The sequence below is a fragment of the Procambarus clarkii genome, chromosome 29, assembly GCF_040958095.1.
Source record: "Procambarus clarkii isolate CNS0578487 chromosome 29, FALCON_Pclarkii_2.0, whole genome shotgun sequence".
Lineage (NCBI taxonomy): Eukaryota > Metazoa > Arthropoda > Malacostraca > Decapoda > Cambaridae > Procambarus > Procambarus clarkii.
This window is the reverse complement of record NC_091178.1, coordinates 10702707-10724566: the sequence shown is the minus strand read 5'-3', so window position 1 is coordinate 10724566 and position 21860 is coordinate 10702707. Positions and strand designations below refer to the sequence as shown.

At 41.3% G+C, this 21860-nt stretch overlaps 1 protein-coding gene across 1 annotated transcript in view; it reads left to right on the top strand.

Annotated features, from left to right (window-relative positions):
* LOC123765179 (mind bomb 1) overlaps window positions 1-21860 on the top strand; it is a 526176-nt gene that overhangs the window by 21581 nt on the left and 482735 nt on the right. The window contains 4 exon segments of the mRNA XM_069333479.1: window positions 1388-1488; window positions 9957-10097; window positions 13106-13303; window positions 14410-14561. Of these exon segments, the coding sequence (XP_069189580.1) occupies window positions 1388-1488; window positions 9957-10097; window positions 13106-13303; window positions 14410-14561 (592 nt within the window).

Genomic DNA, 21860 nt, shown 5'->3' with positions numbered 1-21860 from the left:
TCTCACTAATATAATATAAAAGGGAGTATTGTATAGGGAAGAATCCTTCAAAGTCATGAGATGTTTTTCAATGGGTCACAGGGTGAAAAATATTTAATTCAGTACTGTACTGGTTACCTTACTGGTGTACTTTGTGACATTATTATATTTACAATTATATTTTGTTATACTGGATATTGTATTTCTTGGAGCCATTTATAAACTTTTATTATTCGGTATTGTGGAAAAGTTTTTATAAACTGTCAAGAGTATTATCAGGTAACAATATACTGTATGCATATTAGTGTGAGTGAGAGTGTGAGAGGGTGTAATTACCAAAGTGTAGTTATAGGGTGCAGCTATGCTTGTGGGTTCCCGTCTTCTAAGTACACTTTGTCATTTGATGCTTTGAAACTACCGAGTTTTGGGATCCACTGCCTTCTCAGTTAACTTTTTCCACTCTGTTTGCAAAAGAGAACTTTCTAATATAGTTTTGGCACCTTGTTTCCTTATCTTGAATCTATGGCGTCTTGTTCTTGAGTTTGTAGGTGTGTGTGTGAGCGTCGGGGGGGGGGGGGAAGGAAGGAGAGAGAAAGGGAGGGGGGGGGAGAGAGAGAGAGAGGAAGGGAGAGGAGGAGGGAGCTGCGCACTGCAAGGTAGGCCGAGCATTGCCCATGAGCTCACCACTCCAATGTTTATTTTCTTTCCAGCTTTTTTACTTCAATTTTTTGTGTTACGTTGTTCAATTTGGTATCAAATTGTTCACAATAGAATGCTGTAAAGGGATATTTGCATATAAGAACATGTAAGTCTCACTTTTCTATACTTTGACGAAAACCCAATAACTTTTCCCCTCATGTGTTTTTTTTTCAATGCTTTCTTCAGTGATTGGCTTTGTTCTTGATCAGTATCCATCTTAAAGTCAATTATATATTAGGTAACAACAGATACCTGAGATAAAATAACCAGAATAGGGAAACTTTTCAACTCGAGTATGTCGCGGCTGTCATGAGTGAAGTTACAAGCGAGGTCACAAAAACAGTGAGCCTCCAGCATGGGTGGGTGCCCACACGGTGGGGTCAGGATGCCACATGAGGTATGCAAAGAATGGGTAGAAGTCGGCGCACATTTTAAAAAAAGTTCCATAGTATTCGGATAATAAATGAAATTTCTAAAAAAAAATTTAAATTATTGACGCAGTTGGCGTCATCGAGCATACTCAGTATTTTGGTTGTATGACGTCAACAGCGTCATCAGGCAGTGAAAGTGTTAAAAAATAAATTTGATAGAATTAGTTATTCTTTCATGTGCATGGTCTGTATTCTACATAAATATTGATTATTAAATATCATATGCTTTGTTTAAAAAGGTGATTTTGAGTTAATTCCTATTTCTGTTTTTTCTCCAGAGAGATTAAGTGCTCTTTTGAAGAAGATATTTGAAGCCCATGTCTCTGGGGATCTGAATGAGGAATTAGTTAAGGCTGCTGCCACAGGAGATGCACAGAAGGTAGTATTGATGGTGCATTTATTTTTGTTATGTAATTTCAAATACCCCTGTTACTTTGTTAGGTTATATACTGTATATTATTAGAGTAATTAAATATTTACTCTAATCATCATAATAAAGCTACTCGGCAGTATTTTATGGAATGTTTCTCAGAGCCCTGAGGGTTTGCAGCCCTGATTTTTTTTAGGAAGAACTAGCTAAGATATATGAAATTGGGAAGAAGTTTCAAAATCCCAAAACCTTCTTGGATGTCTTGCTTGGCCAAGCTAAATGTACATTCTACAATCATACTCCCAAAACTAAACCAGAGTATAGAAACCCATTTGGTTTACCGGATTCTGAGGGACTAATAAAACTTTCCCCAGCTCTGAAGAAATTTCAGTATTAATCAGGTGCTCAAAAATAATATGGTTAAGTCCATTTTGATTAAGAACTTACTCATCTGCAGCAGGTTATGTGTATTCGATCTGTTGCAATGATTGTGCATTTGTGTACATCGGACAGATAGGTAAATCTTTAATTTCAAGTTTATCTCAACATTCTTACTTGATTTGAATGACCCAGCAATTTAATGTATTGTATTTACATTCCAGTTTATATGATCATTCTATTGATTTGTGAGGGGTAAAATGCATTGCTCAGAGCAAGGGTTTTACTGAGCAAAATTTGATTGAGTCAGCCCTAATTAACTAATGTCCCAATAGTCTTAACGTTAGCCCTTGCATGTACAAATTAGATCAGCATTTAAGCTCCAGTCTTGCACATCAGTTTACAGAAAGATAAATGTTGGACCTTCATTATGGGCATTTGGGTAATTTTTACTTAGTATATCACTGGTCCAATTTTGTCCGTTTTCTGTGGAGAACGACACCAATCGTTGTTGGCTCTGGGATTAAAAATTGTAATCTCGTTTGGTTGATATGCTTAATATTTCATCCACGATTTCTTCGATAAAAAAACAAAACAAAGAAGAAAATGAGGGAAAGAAGTACTTTAAGTGTTAAGTTCATTGACAGTTCACATGTCTTAAAATATTTAAACCATCCCCCTCTTTCCCATTAAGAGTTGTTTTTGGATCATTCTCATGCTGTCTTGGTGGTTGGTGACCTGTTTTTTATGGGGTCTGCTACCTGTGGGTCAGGTGACCTCACAACCATTCCTTCCCTCTCTACTCTAGTTCAGTTTAGCTATTGATGAAGACCTGATGGTCAAAACTGCACTACTATATAACATTCAACTGCACTACTGTATATTTATTTTTTAATGTGGTTTTCTGCATACTTTGATCAGTGTTTCATGATCGTTGTGTGTATATATATATATATATATATATATATATATATATATATATATGTCGTACCTAGTAGCCAGAACGCACTTCTCATCCTACTATGCAAGGCCCGATTTGCCTAATAAGCCAAGTTTTCATGAATTAATTGTTTTTCGACGACCTAACCTACCTAACCTAACCTAACCTAACTTTTTTGACTACCTAACCTAACCTAACCTATAAAGATAGGTTAGGTTAGGTTAGGTAGGGTTGGTTAGGTTCGGTCATATATCTACGTTAATTTTAACTACAATAAAAAAAAATTGACCTCATACATAATGAAATGGGTAGCTTTATCTTTTCATAAGAAAAAAATTTGAGAAAATATATTAATTCAGGAAAACTTGGCTTATTAGGCAAATTTGGCCTTGCATAGTAGGCTGACAAGTGCGTTCTGGCTACTAGGTACGACATATATATATATATATATATATATATATATATATATATATATATATATATATATATATATATATATTATATATATATATATTGTGACGGTAACGCGTTGGTGTTCGGCTGTTTAAGGCTAGGGGTATGGCCTCGTCACATAGTTATAAAAAAAATAGAAAAACTGGAACTTCGTCTGTGGTAAGGTAAGGAGAAGACACACAAAACACAAGTAAAACTTTAACAATGAAATTTTAATTACGTTAAATAAATCAAAACATGAAAATATGGACAAACAAATATGTATAATAAAATCAATGAATCAAAATAATAAGAATACTTAAATGACACAATGAAAGTTACGTTAAGGCAAAATAATAAGAAGTGCAACACAAAAATTAAGTGGGAGGTGCTGGAATATTGGCTTAAAGCCACCACCTCTCTCAGTACACGCTAGAGTCTAGCTGGGAGGAGTGCTGGCTACGAAAGCACGGAACATTCTGAGGACTGATGTTGGGGCGACCCCAGACATCAGGTAGTATTGGGGGGCGAGTGCAGGTGCAGCCAGACCGGCGACCAATCAGCGGAGTCGTAGCGATCAACGGGTAGTTTGGTGGTTGGAGTTCGAACAGGTGGCTGGCTGTATACGTTTCTGCTCACCCTGGCAAGCCTTGCTGGTGGTGTTGTCGTTGTTGGACATTTCTTCCATAGTCTTTTTATATAATTGTGAAGACGTAATTTTGGAGGGAAGAGCAGGCTCAATCTCTTGAAGGAGATTATCGTCACAACTCTCCCCCGAAGCCTGCGGTTCTGGAAGAAGTACGTCGTTATGTGGTGGAGTAATGGATGGAGTTGCTTCTACTTCATAAACTCTGGAGAGATCATGGGCTAAGATGTTGTCAGACTCTTGGTATAGCGTGTCTCCAGGTTGAATTTCTGCAGGTAGCAAGCCCATAGTAGAAGACGTTGAGATGAGAAGTGGGCGTGCTGCAGGAGGTGTAGGGTGGTGTGGTCCGTATTGATGGTGGACCGAGCACTTTTCAGGTGTGGAGTGAAGTGCTGAAGCTTCAGGATGAGGAAGAGTAGCTCCTTGCCAATTGTTCCGTCGTTCCTTGTAGCAGTAGTCGCTGACAGGTGTATTCTTCTCGCCTCGTTGCTGCATCACGACACCACCATCGTCGGTACCATTGGCGTCGACATGGAGGATGTAGGGCTTATCTGACGAGGTGAGAGTGGAATTAGAAGAGGGCATAGGAGCACGAGTATTATCCTGAAAGCATTTGGGAAGATCATTAAGGATTTTGGAATTAGAAAGCGCCGATTCCTTGTCAGTGCTTTCGGGAGAAGAAGCCGGGATGGTCTCACTGTGGATGTAGGGTTCTGTGAAGGTAGAACAATTAATCAAGACAGTGGGAGGAGTACCATTATATTGCTTCAGGAGGTTGACGTGGCACAGCTGGGTCTTCCGCCGCCTATCTGGAGTCTCTATGACGTATGTGTTGTTGCTTCTGCACTCTTTGACGCAGTAGGGTCCTGAAAATCTGTTTTGTAAAGGTGAACCTGGGATAGGGAAATAGGCAAGGACGAAGTCTCCCGGCTTGAATTTTCTTACTTTGCTGGTCTGGTCGTAATGAGTCTTCATTCTCACCTGGGCTTTCAATAGATTATCATGGGCAAAGCGGTGGACTCTCTCTAGAATGTGCTGAAGGTTTTGAAGAAACTGGGGCACATTCTGATGCTCACTGAAGGTGGCATCTCTGAGAGAGTCTTTGAAAGCCTTAAGGGGAGTACGGCACTTACGGCCGTAGAGCATCTCATAAGGAGATACTCCTAGGGACTCATTGGGGAGACTTCTGAAAATACACATTATTAGGTCAATCTGCTTATCCCAATCCTTCGAGGTTTCACTACAAAACTTTTTCAAGAGTGCTTTGATGGTCTGATGACTACGTTCAAGAGAACCCTGTGAAGCAGGATGATAGGGGCTGGACAATACCTGTTTGATGTTGAACTCCTCCAGTGTCCTTTTGAAGAGATCACTGGTGAAGTTGGTGCCACAGTCACTTTGAATCTCCCTGGGAAATCCGTATTGAGTGAAGATCTTCAGTAGATGTTTGATAACCGTAGCAGCCGTGATGTTCTTCACTGGAACTGCTATGGGAAATCTGGTGGTAGGACACAGGATGGTTAGGATGTAGGCGTTACCTGAACTGGTCCGAGGTAAAGGACCAACACAGTCTATTATGAGTCTGTGGAAAGGTTCCGCAGGCACCTGTATGGGAATCAGTGGTGCTCTGGGAATGGAGACGTTCGGTTTGCCTGCCATCTGACATGTATGACACTGTTTTACGTACTGTTTGACGTTGTTTACCATACCTGGCCAGTAGTAGTCTTGACGAATCCCATGGTAAGTCTTGTTGAAGCCGTAGTGGGAGAATGCTCCGTGGGCCAGGTGTAGAATAGTGGGCCGCAGGCTGGTGGGAATCACAAGTTGTTCGGTGTTGGCCCAATCGTCCTCCTCCTTCAGTTTACTGGGTCTATATCTGCGGTAGAGCAAGTCGTTCTCTAGGAAGAACCCAGGAATACTGTCGGGTTGAGTCTCAGCCTGGAAAAACAATGGTGTTAAAGTAAGATCTTCCCTCTGCAACTTACGGAACTCCAACTTGGTCAGATGCGGGGGTAGTTTCTGAGGGTCTTGAGGGACAGCGGTAGCAGTAGAGTCAGCTGGCTGTGGACGTGCGGCTTGTGCACGGGTGGTCACGAGAACCGGAGGAGAAACTTCATCACTCTCTTGAACCTCTGCTGGAACATACTCAAGAATAGGGTTACTTGGCACAGAGTTACACACCTGGTGTTTGTCCATGACGATCAGGTTGGTCGGTTGCAGGTCTTCTGCCAAGTCGTTGCCTAGGAGAAGTTGCACTCCAGGCATGGGAAAAGGCTTTTCCCTGACGGCGACTTGGACTTCCCCGTTCACGTAGGGACAATCCAGGTGGACTCTGGCGAGAGGGTATGGAGTGGTAGCAGTGAGGTCAGTGATGAAGACGGTTTCTCCGGTGTAGACGATGTTGGGCACAGCCGACTTCAAGATGATCGATTGTAGAGCCGCTGTGTCCCTCAAGATCTTCAATTTGAAACGTCCCTCCGGATTTGAACCGTTGGCAGAGACAGTTCCAGTATACAGGTGGTTACTGAAAAGAGAAAGATCATTAACATCAACACCAACATTCATCACAGGCTTACCGGACTTAGGAGGAGTTGGTTTGGGTCGTTGTTGGTCAGTGGTTCCCTTGTATTGGGACTTACCACACTTGTCTATGGTATGTCCATAGAGTCTACAATATTTGCAGTACAGTTGTGAACCAGCTTGATCGGGGCTCACCTTCTCGTAACTGTACCACGACTTCTTACTGGAGGATGGTTCAGGTGTCAGCCGGTGGATGAGGCTGTAAGTGTCAGCCGACTTAGCACACTTCAGGTAGTCGGTTTCTTCTTTATCTGCTAAGTAGAGGCGGACAGGAGGCGGCACACGTCTCAAGAATTCTTCAACAAGCATCAGGTTGACGAGTTCTGTAAAAGTAGAGACATGTGCTGCTTCCAGCCATTTCATGAAATACCTCCGTTTCGTGTTAGCAAACTCGAGGAAGGTAGTGGTACTTGCCTTCAGGTGGTCACGGAATTTCCTTCTATAACTTTCAGTAGAGAGGAGGTAGGCGTCCAACACTGCTTGTTTCAGAGTGTAGTAGTCATTCTCAGACGCCAAAGTACTGAGTGTGACTGCAGCTCTACCTGTAAGATGGACTCTGAGAAGTGTTGCCCATTGGTCGACAGGCCAACTGAGTTGATTAGCAAGGGTTTCAAAGGTGGTAAAGAACACATCAACTTCTGCTTCTACAAAGGATGGCATTAACTTACTTGCATGTGATATATTAAAACTGATGGGAAGATTGGCAGTAGCTTGCTGGCGTTGAGTGAGGTGTGAAGTTTCCAACGTGTATTCCCGTTGACGACACTCAAGAACCAGAGTCGCTTGTTGCTTGTCATGTTCGCGTTGTATTTCCAACTCGCGTTGTTTGGTTTCAAGCTGTAAGCGTTCCCGCTCCTGGAGTGTTTCAAGCTGTACTCGTTCACGTTCATGGAGCATTGCAAACTCACGTTCCTTGAGGGCGATTTCTTCCCTTCGTATGTCGCGGGCTTCCCTTTGCTGCTCACGTTCAATCTTGGCCAGCTCTAGTTTGAGTTTCAGCGTTGCCAAATCAGTTTTATCTGCAATATAGTAAGTTTCATGAGTTTCAGAGTCTATCTTACCTTGCTCTAAATAGTAATCCAGCAACAGGTTGTGTATGTCATTTTTGTTGGCTTGGTAGGGAACTTCTAGTTGATACTCATGTGCAAGAGTTTGTAGTTCAGTCCTCTTGGCACGACTTAAAGTCCCTATTTCACCTGCTGGATTTGCACGGAAAGTTTGGAGACGAAACATGGTGAAATTAGCAAATAAAGGTACACGAATGTTCAATAATGAAATGTCAGAAACAGGACAACGTGGCAACTGGTACCTATCCTGTGTGATCTTTAACAATTAACGTTAAGTGAAAGATATTAAATGATTAAATTAAATCAAGGGCGCAGGAAATCTTGTACCCGGTACTCATGTAAGAGAATAAGGGCAAGAAAATCCTACTAACAAATGAAACAAAGTTTCGAAAACAAATGAAACAGTTAAATGCTTCAAAAGTAAAATTGGTAGTCCAAGGATGTAGGCATACCTTGCCAAGTCTCTATAGGACATAAAGCAAGTTTTTCCTACTGAATTTAATATGATACTTACAGAATTAGCGAACTTTTGTGCTCTGAAAAAATAAGCTAATTCCCTACCGTTGTATGTATCATCATCTCTGACTGACGTGTAGGGGTGCGAGGTGTCAACTGGTGACGAGAACTGCTGCTGAGGTCCCAATTCAGCAACTAAAGTTCGAGCTAGAGGAACTATGGCCCTCTTTGTCCTCCTACAGTCAGATTGCAGAAGATTGGGTACTCTTGACCCGGGGCAGACCACAGTACCAGGGTACCAATATGATGATCTGTCAGAATGAGAAATATTCAAGGGACATAGATGGTAAATACGAGTAATAACATGGAGGGAGAGATGACCAATTAAGAGTATGACTGAGGCCTACAGTCACCACGTAATCCAAAGTTGTCTCACCTTCACTATATGTTACTCTCGTAATGCACAATACACCGCACCTTATAAAAAATGAAATTGAATGAAAAATAGTAAAACTACGTTAACAAAGTTAAATACGCTTACCATAAATTACCACTTGGCACCAGTACCTGAGTGAAGCTCCTAGGACAGGCCCCCATATAACTTGTGACGGTAACGCGTTGGTGTTCGGCTGTTTAAGGCTAGGGGTATGGCCTCGTCACATAGTTATAAAAAAAATAGAAAAACTGGAACTTCGTCTGTGGTAAGGTAAGGAGAAGACACACAAAACACAAGTAAAACTTTAACAATGAAATTTTAATTACGTTAAATAAATCAAAACATGAAAATATGGACAAACAAATATGTATAATAAAATCAATGAATCAAAATAATAAGAATACTTAAATGACACAATGAAAGTTACGTTAAGGCAAAATAATAAGAAGTGCAACACAAAAATTAAGTGGGAGGTGCTGGAATATTGGCTTAAAGCCACCACCTCTCTCAGTACACGCTAGAGTCTAGCTGGGAGGAGTGCTGGCTACGAAAGCACGGAACATTCTGAGGACTGATGTTGGGGCGACCCCAGACATCAGGTAGTATTGGGGGGCGAGTGCAGGTGCAGCCAGACCGGCGACCAATCAGCGGAGTCGTAGCGATCAACGGGTAGTTTGGTGGTTGGAGTTCGAACAGGTGGCTGGCTGTATACGTTTCTGCTCACCCTGGCAAGCCTTGCTGGTGGTGTTGTCGTTGTTGGACATTTCTTCCATAGTCTTTTTATATAATTGTGAAAACGTAATTTTGGAGGGAAGAGCAGGCTCAATCTCTTGAAGGAGATTATCGTCACAATATATATATATATATATATATATATATATATATATATATATATATATATATATATATATATATATATATATATATATATATATATATATATATATATATATATATATATATATATATATATATATATATATATATATATATATATATATATATATATATATATATTGATATGGTACTTAATAGCCAGATAGCCACTACTTGGCCTAGTATGCAAAGCCCGAATTACCTGACAGGCTGTGATTTTCGTTATTGTCAAATATTTCTCTTAAAATGAGTTTTTCAATTAATATTATTATATTAAGAACATGAATTATTGACTTAGTTATGCTAGGATAGGTGTGGTCTTTTTCTCCTTGGCTTATTCATTTGTTGATGAGCCTATTTTTTAAGGATGTGAGAGACATAATCCCTATTTTGTTCTTGTATACTCTTCTTGGTAGTGAAGAGATCCTCTCCAGTTGACTCTGCATATTTTGCCTTAGGGAACAACAGATTAACATACTCAGAGAGGTGCTTCTTACAAATCTAAAGTATGATTTTAGAATTATTTTACATAAAAACAAAAAATATATAAATTTGTATACAGTATCTTAAATTTTTATAATGAATTATATGAATTGTAACAAATGGAATCGGGTCATTATCAGTAGTAAGTACAGTATACTGAAATTGTTTTATTTTTATTTTCAGGTTGATGAAATTTTAAAGAAAGGTGATGTAGATGTGAATGGGGTTTTTGCTGGACACACGGCACTACAAGCCGCTAGCCAGAATGGACACTTGGAGGTCATACACATATTGCTTCGACACAATGCTCATGTGGAAAAAGAGGTTGGTGTTAAATTTATATTTCATGTTTTGAAACACAGCTTTGGTCTAAGTATGGAAATAATAATATATCAATGACTAATTGTTCAATTAAATCATTAATTAAAGTGCAGTATTTTTTAAAATTTTACTAAAGCAATTTATGTAAATTCACATTGTTACATTTATTTGTTTTTACCCCTACATTATTGTAAATTTTCACTTAACAGATTTTTCAATATGTATATTGAAGGAAGAGAACAAGGAATGGAACTATCAGGGGAGAAGGCGCCAAGCCATCACGAATATATAGCACTGGAAGGGGTCAGGATAAGGATTTGGGATGGGACGGAGGAAGGAATGGTGCCCAACCACTTAGACGGTCGGGGATTGAACGCAGACCTGCATGAAGCGAGACCGTCGCTCTACCATCCAGCCCAAGTGATTGGACAAGACGAGAACAAGGAATGAAGACAGGGTTGGGCACCCTGAGTGCAGGGCTGGGAACCAGTGCTGACCCAGGCACAGAAGAATGAAAATATCACAACCTGCTAAATTTGGATGTTTAGATTGAACAAGGAAAGCATCTAGATAGGGAGCAGTGTAAATGTTTCTTATTGGTTCCAGTTGAGACACACATCCTAGCATAAGACATCACGTATTTAAAATGGAGTCACATTCACAAGGAAGTTGTGTCCTCACAGATGTTAAGATACCATATGGATCAGCCTGATGATCTTTCATATCCACAGGAAAGACAGCATGGCCTCTATACACTAGTAAAATTAGGTTGAAAATAAATGATGTCATTCACAAATACAATCAACATCCTTTAAATGTAGACATGCTGTGAGGACAAAAGCCTGAAAAGTGAGAAGTGACACCATGGCTGAAGGCAAAGACTGGGAATTAGCTGAACAAACACTGTTCTCAGGAGGAAAAGACAGGGTCCCTGGTATCCCAGATGAATTCAGTTCAATCACAATCCTGCTTTGGCCTGAGCAAGAATGTAAGTATGGTTACCAGAAAGCTGAATATGCTCTTCATCAAATGGAAAACACAGATGAAGCAATCAGCTAGGTAAGCCCATAATCTCAAAAGCTAAAATTTAAGAAGTACAATTCTGGTACTGACCAGAGAAAGCTCCAGGAGTCAAATTAAGTTCTTAGAGAAACATTTGAGCCAAGTAAGTGGATGCGCAACCCGAAATTCCAGCCAATCCCCAAATTTTAGACAGATGAGGACATGCAGTGGGCATCCTAGCAATTCATGAAAACCAGTTATAAAAGACTAAAAATCATCTGGTGAGCCACAGTTGACACCCAGATAGATGAGCAAGGAATGTGGGCAGCAACATCTGATTATTGATGAATAATTACTTCAAAAGCAGTTGAAGCAACAGGCTCACACCAAACAGTGTTTACAAATAATTTCCTCACTCTCCTTTCAATGAATGGATTAAGACAGCCAAAACAAGTTGTGGAATTTGCTGAAATGACATGTGAATCATCCAGGACCCACTGTAACGTACCCACAGTGAAGCAGGAAGTAGCAGTAAGAGGGTTTGGGCAGACTCATAACCCAACACCATGTACACAATATAGCATAGATGAGGTGCACAGTGAAGAAGTTGGCTCCTGAAACACAAAAAAATAGCACAGACATTTTGTCCTGGGCCACATATTCTGACACAAATGCAGGTAAAACGATCAGTTCCACCATTTACACCCAGTCAGAAACTGGGTGGAGAAAATCTCCCAACAGACAAAGAACTCAATCACATCTGTCAGACAGGATGCTATCCCAATGTGAGCTGTAACAAGTTGTGCAAAAATAGCAAGCCAGGACATGGAGTTGTCAGAAATGCACCTCATTAGACAAAAATAAGATAATAGGGAAGGAATCCTGTTGAAGTAATGAACAAATTTCCCTAATCCAGCAGCACAAATACCACAGGGAAACCAAATACTGCAACACATGTATTCCATCTCTTGGTAGGCACTACCACTAAACCCCACCTTGCCTTAGCATGAGAAACAGAGAGAGAGATTTGAGGGAACCTACAAATAAGCATAATCACTTTAAATGAACCATTCAAGAGAAGGAGAAGGGTGGCATTGTACTCAAAGGAAGTATAGAAGGGGGAGGGAGCAGATTCAGCCCATTCCTGAGTGAAATACTAGCCAGCCTGGAAACCAAATCCCAAGATTACAGAAACCAAGTTGCTACACTGTGTAACACCTGCCAAGCCACCTCTTCATGAGATTCCAGCCAAGCAAAAAAAAAAAAAAAAATGACATGAAAAAAGGAAGCTGATTGATTGAAGCATCTAACTGTCCTAAGGGAGGAAAAGACCTCTCTTTCCCTCAGAAGTATGGATAGCAGTTCGGGTGTATCGAAATAAACTTCCTGGATTTAAGGAAATGAAGTCTTAGCCTTGAAACATCCCCATGCTTTTGTGTGAGCAGATTATGAAACTATATAGTCGCAAAGCCAAGAGTATTGATAAGAAGGGATAGACAAAAGATGCATCTTTTTGTTCATTCTTTCTTTTACAGGCTTCTTTTATACTGAAAAGGAATATCATATGAGAATGTCATCAAAAAACAAATGGAAATTTGTTCATTGAAATCTCCAGTAAACACTCATTCACAGGTCATTTTACAATATTTGTGTATAAAGGACCTGCCACAGCCTGTAGAGCCCATGGCAAAACCCAGTTATAGCCTGCATCCTCTTCTTAAAGGCTTGTCAACCATTGTGCCAGATTTGGTCAAAATCCATTCAACGGTATCTGAATGCATGTCAAATTTTCAGATACATACACTTACACAGTTATATATTATCTATATTGTACATTCATATATACTTTATTGTATATGACTGAAAACTCACACCCCAGAAGTGACACATATAGGACTATATGTGACCCAGTCGCATATAGTCCTGGGGACCATTCAGGCTTGTTCGCATTTATTGTATATGTTTATTTATATTTTGCATTATTTCTTCGTTATTTTCTTTCGGTGCAGGACAAAGACGGAGACCGTGCTATCCATCATGCTGCCTATGGTGATGAACCTGGTGTTGTTCAGATCCTGGCCAGTGCTGGTGCAGACTTAAATGCACGCAGTAAACGACGCCAGACTCCTCTCCATGTTGCAGTCAACAAGGGGCATGTTGGTGTTGTGAAGACACTTCTTGAGCTTGGAGGTCATCCTAGTCTCCAGGTAAGTTCATATTTTTGTATTCAAGTGTATCTTATCTGTAAGAAATTGAAGTTACGTAGTATATGGTATTCATAGACCTGAAAGAGATTTACAATAAAGTAATTTACAGTACTGTATATTAAAACAGCCTTAATTTATATAGAAGAGACAAAGACCTTTTAAAATGTGAGGAAAACATTTATAAAGTTGAAAAAGATTGAATAATCTTTTAGTGATCACATATTTTTAGTGTTTAAATATGTGCTAGTTATTCAATGTTTTGTTATATTTCTAAGATTTTTTGAATGCACTATAGTAGACTATTGATGGGACAGTTTGAGAAATGGAAGCAATAATTGGCAGGGTAGCAGTTACACTGGAGTGATTATCTTGAAATTATCTTGAGATGATTTTGGGGCTATTTAGTGTCCCCGCGGATGCAGCCCTGTGACAGCTGACTAACACCCAGGTACCTATTTTACTGCTAGGTAACAGGGGCATAGGGTGAAAGAAATCTCTGCCCGTTGTTTCTCACCGGCGTCTGGGATCGAACCCAGGACCACAGGATTACATGTCCAGCATGCTCGACCAACCAACTGACAGTGTATTGAAGTCATTGTTAATATGGACCAGTTGTTTTCTCATGGTACGATGACAAACTAAAACAGTTGAGAAAGTACTAAATGAATTCAACACTGTGTGAAAGAAAATATATTTAGTCAAATGCTAATAAATTTAATGAGATAGTGTTTTAAATGTGGGAGAGTGACATGGTAGATTTTGTTTTACCATACTGAATAAGAATAACCAATCGAAGCATAATAGTGTAAGATTCCAAATGGTAATAGACTATTGAAGTGGTTAAGGAAACTAAATATTAGGGATCAATACTATGCAAATATAACAAGTGAAGAAAACAATAGTGGAGAGTAGTGGAAAGAAGAAAGATGGTCAGATCTCTTAAGAAGAATTAAAAAGGACAGACTTTGTGAAATCCGCATTTCACACAAATCGGGATTGAGTCTAGCACGATAAGTTCTGAATTTTATGATCTATATTATATTCAAAGCATAATTTCCTTAGTTATGTAAAATAAGGAAAACAATCATTTGTATTTCATTTTATAGGACCATGAGGGTGACACTCCGCTCCATGATGCTGTCTCTAAAAAGCGAGATGATATCCTGACTCTTCTACTGGATCACGCGGCTGACATCACACTTACCAACAACAATGGCTTTAACTCCCTTCATCATGCAGCTCTTCGCGGCAATCCAAGGTAGGGTTATATTGCTATACTTTCATGTTAGTGTGTAAGTTAGTGACAGAGAGAGAAAGAGAGAAAGAAAGAGAAAGAGAGAAAGAAAAAGAGAAAGAAAGAGAAAGAGAGAAAGAAAAAGAGAAAGAAAGAGAGAAAGAAAAGAGAAGAAAGAAAGAGAGAAAGAAAGAGAGAAAGAGAGAAAGAAAGAGAAAGAGAGAGAGAGAGAGAGAAAGAGAGAGAGAAAGAAAGAGTGAGAGAGAGAGAGAGAGAGAGAGAGAGAGAGAGAGAGAGAGAGAGAGAGAGAGAGAGAGAGAGAGAGAGAGAGAGAGAGAGAGAGAGAGAGAGAGAGAGAGAACACAGCAAAAATGGGAGAGGGGAGTTAGTGTGGGATGTGTATGGTGTGGTTTGGTAACATATATATGCAGTGGCAGGAGGAGAGGTATATTCCCAGTATATCTGATCTTGTCCCATGTATGTTAGTATACACAATTTTCAGGACCATGTTCCCTAAACTTTTGCTCTCACTTTCCCCTTTTCCCTCCTTCCTTTAATGATTTTGTTGGTTTACTTTTATGTACCATTTCACAGGACTTCCCAATCTCCATCCCAGTGTAAAAATAAATATTTCTTCCTCATTCCTACCCTTATTTAAATGTTTTGCTTCGTCGAGGTTTGGTTTCAGTTTCTGTCCTTTCCTTTCTGTCCTTTCCTTTCTGTCCAGGACTTTTGACAAGGTCCTTTCAAATGACCTTGTCTTAATGACCAACATTTTCCATCCTCGTCACTATTTAATACATTTGTTAAATCCTTTAGGACCCCTTAGCAGCCTAAGGGTTAAAGCCAGCAAAATCAAACTTTTGTTGACTTGACCTCTTAGCAGCTTAAGGGTTAAAGTCAGCAAAATCGAACTTTTGTTTGTGTTGTCGTCTCCAATTGTGGTGGTCATCTCTGTTGTTGTTGTTGTTTGCCATTCTTTTTAAATAGCAACTTGATCCACACCCTGTCTTTAAAACTTTCATATTTTGTTATTTTCTTAAAATTCTAGCATAGTTTCAGCAATTTTCTATGGCATATGCTCTTGTATTCAGTCTATTTGGTCAAAACTGTTGTAATGATTCTTCCCCTAGACTTTAAACTAGGAGCCGACAGTGGGTTTCAACAGCTTTACTTATCCAAATTTCTCACAAACTTTTACATATTTGGTTTATATGAGATAGTTTTCAAATTCTCTTTACATTCGTGTTTCCTGAGGACACCACTCATGGTCATCAAACTATACTACAATACTTAAGCACTAGTTGTGTAGAACTTAAATACTAGTATTGTAGAACTTAGGTATTATCCAGAACTTAGTATTATCCAGAAGCTCCTGGTCGTGCAGCTGTCAGAAGAAAAGTGTGAATGGGAGTTGTGTAGGAGGAAACTTTTAGATGAAGATGGAGGGTTGTATTCACCTAGTTGCCTAGCTGTACTGTATTCACCTAGTTGTACTTGCGGGGGTTGAGCTCTGCTCTTTCGGCCTGCCTCTCAACTGTCAATTAATCAACTGTTACTAACTACTACTATTTTTTTTCTCTCTCACACACACCCCTCCCGAGGAAGCAGCCCGTAACAGCTGTCTAATTCCCAAGTTTCTATTTACTGCTAGGTAACAGGGGCATTCTTTCAGGGTGAAAGAAACTGTCCATTTGTTTCTGCCATCACTGGAGACCGATCCCGGACCATAGGATTATGAATCTAGAGCGCTGTCCACTCAGTTATCAGGCCCCCCTATGTTATGGTTGGCATGAGACAAACCTCATTACAAAGTGGCTAAATAGTTTCTTTTATTATTAAAACAACATTGACAACAAATTAATTACCAAAACTATTCAAGCATAAAGGAAAAATACATTGAAATTAATTCAAAAATACATAAAAAATGTATGGAAAATAAATGAATAAGATATTTAACAAAAACCATAACTGGTTAAAAAGTTAAAGAGAGTAAGAGGAATGAAGGTAGGAAGAGTTAAGAGTTCTTGAACATGTAAAAGAGAAGAAGTATAACATATACAGAAGGAATACATGCAAAAACAAACAGAAAAATTAAAATGAAATGCAAAAATGAGTGAGGTGGACAAAGTATTTTGTCAATGAAAGGTAGAGCTTAATAATGGAAGGGGAATTTAGAAAGTTTGGAGATGGAAAAGGGAGGAAATGAGAGGGGAGAAAGATAATGGGGAGGCCAGAGGGGAAGAGATTTATTGAGGTAAAAACAAATAGCTTTTGGGTAATTAAGAGAGGTGAGTGTGTCATTATTATTTATTTTTGGTGTTCCTACAGTGTAATTATATCATTAATTACTCCAGGAATCTAACCTTACCATGAGTGATGATAGCCAACTTCCTCAGCCCCTAGGTCTGCAGTGTATTCTCATCCTGGTGTAGCCCTCTCTTGTGCATACTTCCGGGTGTAGCCCCCTCTTGTGCATACTTCCGGGTGTAGCCCCCTCTTGTGCATACTTCCGGGTGTAGCCCCCTCTTGTGCATACTTCCGGGTGTAGCCCTCTCTTGTGCATACTTCCGGGTGTAGCCCCCTCTTGTGCATACTTCCGGGTGTAGCCCCCTCTTGTGCATACTTCCGGGTGTAGCCCCCTCTTGTGCATACTTCCGGGTGTAGCCTCCTCTTGTGCATACTTCAGGGTGTAGCCCCCTCTTGTGCATACTTCCGGGTGTAGCCCCCTCTTGTGCATACTTCCGGGTGTAGCCTCCTCTTGTGCATACTTCCGGGTGTAGCCTCCTCATGTACATTCTTCCTGTGTGTAGCCCAATCATGTATATTTTACTTGAGTACAGCCCCTTTATGTTTCATGTACATTCCAGGATGCAGCCCTCTCATATTCAGTCTTCCTAAGTGCAGCCCCTCCCTCTCAGGTACATTCTTACTGGGTGTAGCCCTTATGTACATTCTTCCTGGTGAATAACCCCCCTCATATATATTCTTCTGTTTACTCTGGCTTTTGGTGGTGTTTGACTTTAAGGTTTAATTGTACTTGTCACCTGTTAATGGGTTGACCAGGCTCGGGTCAGTTGTGCTCTGTTTTGGGTCCTGGTGGACTTTACCCCCTTCCTGATGTGTGCTCATCTAGTTGTACTCACCTAGTTATGCTTGTAGGGGTTGAGCTTTTGCTCTTTTGTTCATCCTCCTAACTGTCAATCGACTGATGTACAATACGGGTTTCTGAGTTCATTGGACTCGGTTTCAAATCTAGATTTAAAATGTGTATGGAGTTTGCTTACATCTCATCACTTCCTACTGCATTCAATTTGTTAAGTACTCTGACACTTAAAAAATTCTTTCAGAGTCTCTGTGGCTCATTTGGGTATTCAGTTTCCACCTTTGTCCCTTTGTTCATGTTCCACCCAAAAGACTACATTTAAATTTATTGGATTTTTATTTTCGACTTTCAGTCAAATGGTTGGAACAATTATGTTCTTATAGAAACGTAATAAAAAAACGCCCACAAAATATATAAATTTGTATCACCATTTTAACCCTTGGTGAGAATAAAATGGAAAATATGATGCCACAGCAAAAAGAGGTAAAATATATATTCCATAATTACTTTGTCTGGGTAACTGTGAAAATCTTCCCAGAGTTTCTACCTATAATTTGTGAACAAAGTCTTCTCCACACCTGCTGTATTGGCTTGCTTCACAGTGGTGGGAAAAAATGTGTAATTTCCTAGCTGTCTAACCTTACTGCACACTGCTGCTGCTGCTGCTGCTGCTGCTGCTGCTGCTGCTGCTGCTGCTGCTGTGTGCTATTGTTACTATGCTCTTGTTATTGTTACCTCTGGGGCATAGGGACACCACAGTCCCCAAGCTCTGCCCCAAATAAAGGGTTTGCCGACTCTTTACCCAAAGTGTGGTGTTGAGGGTTGTGCGGTGCCAGTACTAGGTTTTCCTTGGGATAAAAGCAGGAGGTATCCTTGTCGTATGTGTGGGAGAGATGATGTGAATCTCTAATCCAGTGTTGGTTATCCCTGTTTTGTTTGGCTCGACCCAGGATAAACTATATGAGATGGGAGGCAGCATAAATTAACTGGGTCCCCCCCCTCCCGCCCACACATCTTTCCCACATTGCTCTGGTTTCTTCTCTCCACTTTTCGTTACCCTTTCCCTCTCTCTTAATACTCTCCCCTCGCTATTATCACCCTTTACAAACTTTTTCCTTGTCATCCCTCTTCATTCTTCCTCGCTTCTACTTCATCTCTAACCTTTATTCTTTTCACTCTATTCTTTCCCTGTTTCTCTTCCTTCGACCTTCCCCCCCCCCCTGCACATTCCTTAATCTTCGCTTCACCCTTCTTCCTTCCATCCAGCCAGATTGGAAGCAATTGAGGTAACAATTAGAGGGATGGCGGAGGGGAATCCAATTAAACATGGTAGGTCCCCCCCTCTCCCTATCCCCCCTTACTGTGTCTCTCCCACTCTCCCCCCTCTCTTTCCCACTCTCTTTTCCACTCTTCCCCACACTCTCCCACCCACACTCTCCCACCCACACTCTTCCCCCACTCTTTCCTCCACTCTCTCTCCCTAAATACCCTTACTCACAAGTAGAGAGAGAGAGAGAGGAAGAGAGAGAGAGAGAGGAAGAGAGAGAGAGGAAGAGAGAGAGGGGAAGAGAGAGGAAGAGAGAGAGAGAGAGGAAGAGAGAGAGAGAGAGGAAGAGAGAGAGAGGAAGAGAGAGAGAGGAAGAGAGAGAGAGGAAGAGAGAGAGAGAGGAAGAGAGAGAGAGAGGAAGAGAGAGAGGAAGAGAGAGAGAGAGAGAGAGAGAGAGAGAGAGAGAGAGAGAGAGAGAGAGAGAGAGAGAGAGAGGGAGGGAGGGGATGTAGAGGTATAGTGATTGCTACTGTGTGAAGTGAATGTTTTCATATTAATTAGCACGTGAGGCAAAGTGTTGTATGGCTGGGTGTGTTTGTGGTGGTGTAGAGGGTTGTGTGGTGGTGGTGGTGTAGAGGGTTGTGTGGTGGTGGTGGTGTAGAGGGTTGTGTGGTGGTGGTGGTGTAGAGGGTTGTGTGGTGGTGGTGGTGTAGAGGGTTGTGGTGGTGGTGGTGGTGTAGAGGGTTGTGTGGTGGTGGTGTAGAGGGTTGTGTGGTGGTGGTGTAGAGGGTTGTGTGGTGGTGGAGTAGAGGGTTGTGTGGTGGTGGTGTAGAGGGTTGTGTGGTGGTGGCGTAGAGGGTTGTGTGGTGGTGGTGTAGAGGGTTGTGTGGTGGTGGTGTAGAGGGTTGTGTGGTGGTGGTGGTGTAGAGGGTTGTGGTGGTGGTGGTGGCGTAGAGGGTTGTGTGGTGGTGGTGTAGAGGGTTGTGTGGTGGTGGTGTAGAGGGTTGTGTGGTGGTGGTGTAGAGGGTTGTGTGGTGGTGGCGTAGAGGGTTGTGTGGTGGTGGAGTAGAGGGTTGTGTGGTGGTGGTGTAGAGGGTTGTGTGGTGGTGGTGTAGAGGGTTGTGTGGTGGTGGTGTAGAGGGTTGTGTGGTGGTGGTGTAGAGGGTTGTGTGGTGGTGGCGTAGAGGGTTGTGTGGTGGTGGCGTAGAGGGTTGTGTGGTGGTGGTGTAGAGGGTTGTGTGGTGGTGGTGTAGAGGGTTGTGTGGTGGTGGAGTAGAGGGTTGTGTGGTGGTGGTGTAGAGGGTTGTGTGGTGGTGGTGTAGAGGGTTGTGTGGTGGTGGTGTAGAGGGTTGTGTGGTGGTGGTGTAGAAGGTTGTATGGTGAGGGTTGTGTGGTGGTGGAGTAGAGGGTTGTGTGGTGGTGGTGTAGAGGGTTGTGTGGTGTAGAAATATTTTTTTTTCAAGAAATGGAATGCATTAGGCAGTGATGTGGTGGAGGCTGACTCCATACACAGTTTCAAATGTAGATATGATAGAGCCCAGTAGGCTCAGGAACCTGTACACCTCACCTCTGTTGAGCTCTGGCTCTTTGGTCCCGCCTCTCAACTGCCAATCAACTGGTGTACAGATTCCTGAGCCTACTGGCCTGTTATCATATCTACATTTGAAACTGTGTATGGAGTCAGCCTCCACCACATCACTGATTATTACATTCCATCTGTTAACTTCTCTGACACTGAAAAAATTCTCTGTAACGTCCCTGTGGCTCGTTTGGCTACTCACTTTCCACCTGTGTCCCCTTGTTCGAGTACCCTCCCCCCCCCTTGTTAAACAAGTTATCATTATCTACCCCTGTCGATTCCTCTTAGAATTTTGTAGGTAGTGATCATGTCTACCCGAGTTCTCCTATCTTCCAGCGATGTTAGGTTCATTCCATGCAGCCTTTCCTCATAACTCATGCCTCTTAGCTCTGGGACTAGCCTAGTGGCATACCTTTGAACTTTTTCCAGCTTAGTCCCGTGCTTGACAAGGTACGGGTCATGCTAGGGCCGCATACTCCAGGAGTGGTCTTACGTACGTGGTATACAAGGCTCTAAATGATTCCTTACACAGATTCCTGAGGGTAGTTCTGATGTTAGTGTGGTGTGGGTGTGGTGTAGATGTGAAGTGAATGGTAGGTGTGTGGTGGACGGTTTAATGTGTGACATAGTATTAGGAGCAAGTGAGGTGGGAAGCAACTATTGGATAAGTAAGATAAGAAAGCTCCCCAAAAATATGAAGTGTGCGCCCTCAAATAGATGCGAGATACCACCAGAATAGCGCCATCTGTTAAACAAATGGGGAACTATTCGCGGAGACTGAAAATGGAGCGGGATAACATCTCATTCTGGATTGAAAATTAGTAGCTTTCCTTACCGATATTCAATAGTGTTTAGTTTCCCCATAACCGAGGATATTGTTATTCAGTATTTATTGCATATACTTAAATAGAGGACACCATGATAGTATTTGTTCATCCGTTAGTGGTAGCGATGGTTTGGGAGTTAGTGGAATAGTGTAGTGGAGTACTTAGAGGTGTGTGAGGGTAGTGGGGAGTTATTGGTTTAAGTACCTCTTAAGACAGCACGTCAAGGTAAGGGGTAATGTGATGAGGGTATTAATCAGGATAAAAATACTTCTCTCCGCTGCTCTTCACTTCACTTGAAGGAGAAGTCTCCGACCAGAGGACGAGTTCTGATGCAAATGGATCTTCGATAATGTCTCCAAACAAGTCGTTACTTGTACCAGAGTTTGGTTGTTGAATTGTAGAGAGGGGCGAGCAAGAGAGTGGGGGGAGGTAATTTAGAGAGGAGGGGAAGGAAGAAGTGAGAGAAATTCAAAAGGGAAGAGAAGGAGAGGAAATGAGATATAAATGATGGGAAGATTGAGTGGGGAAAAGGAAGGAATAGGAA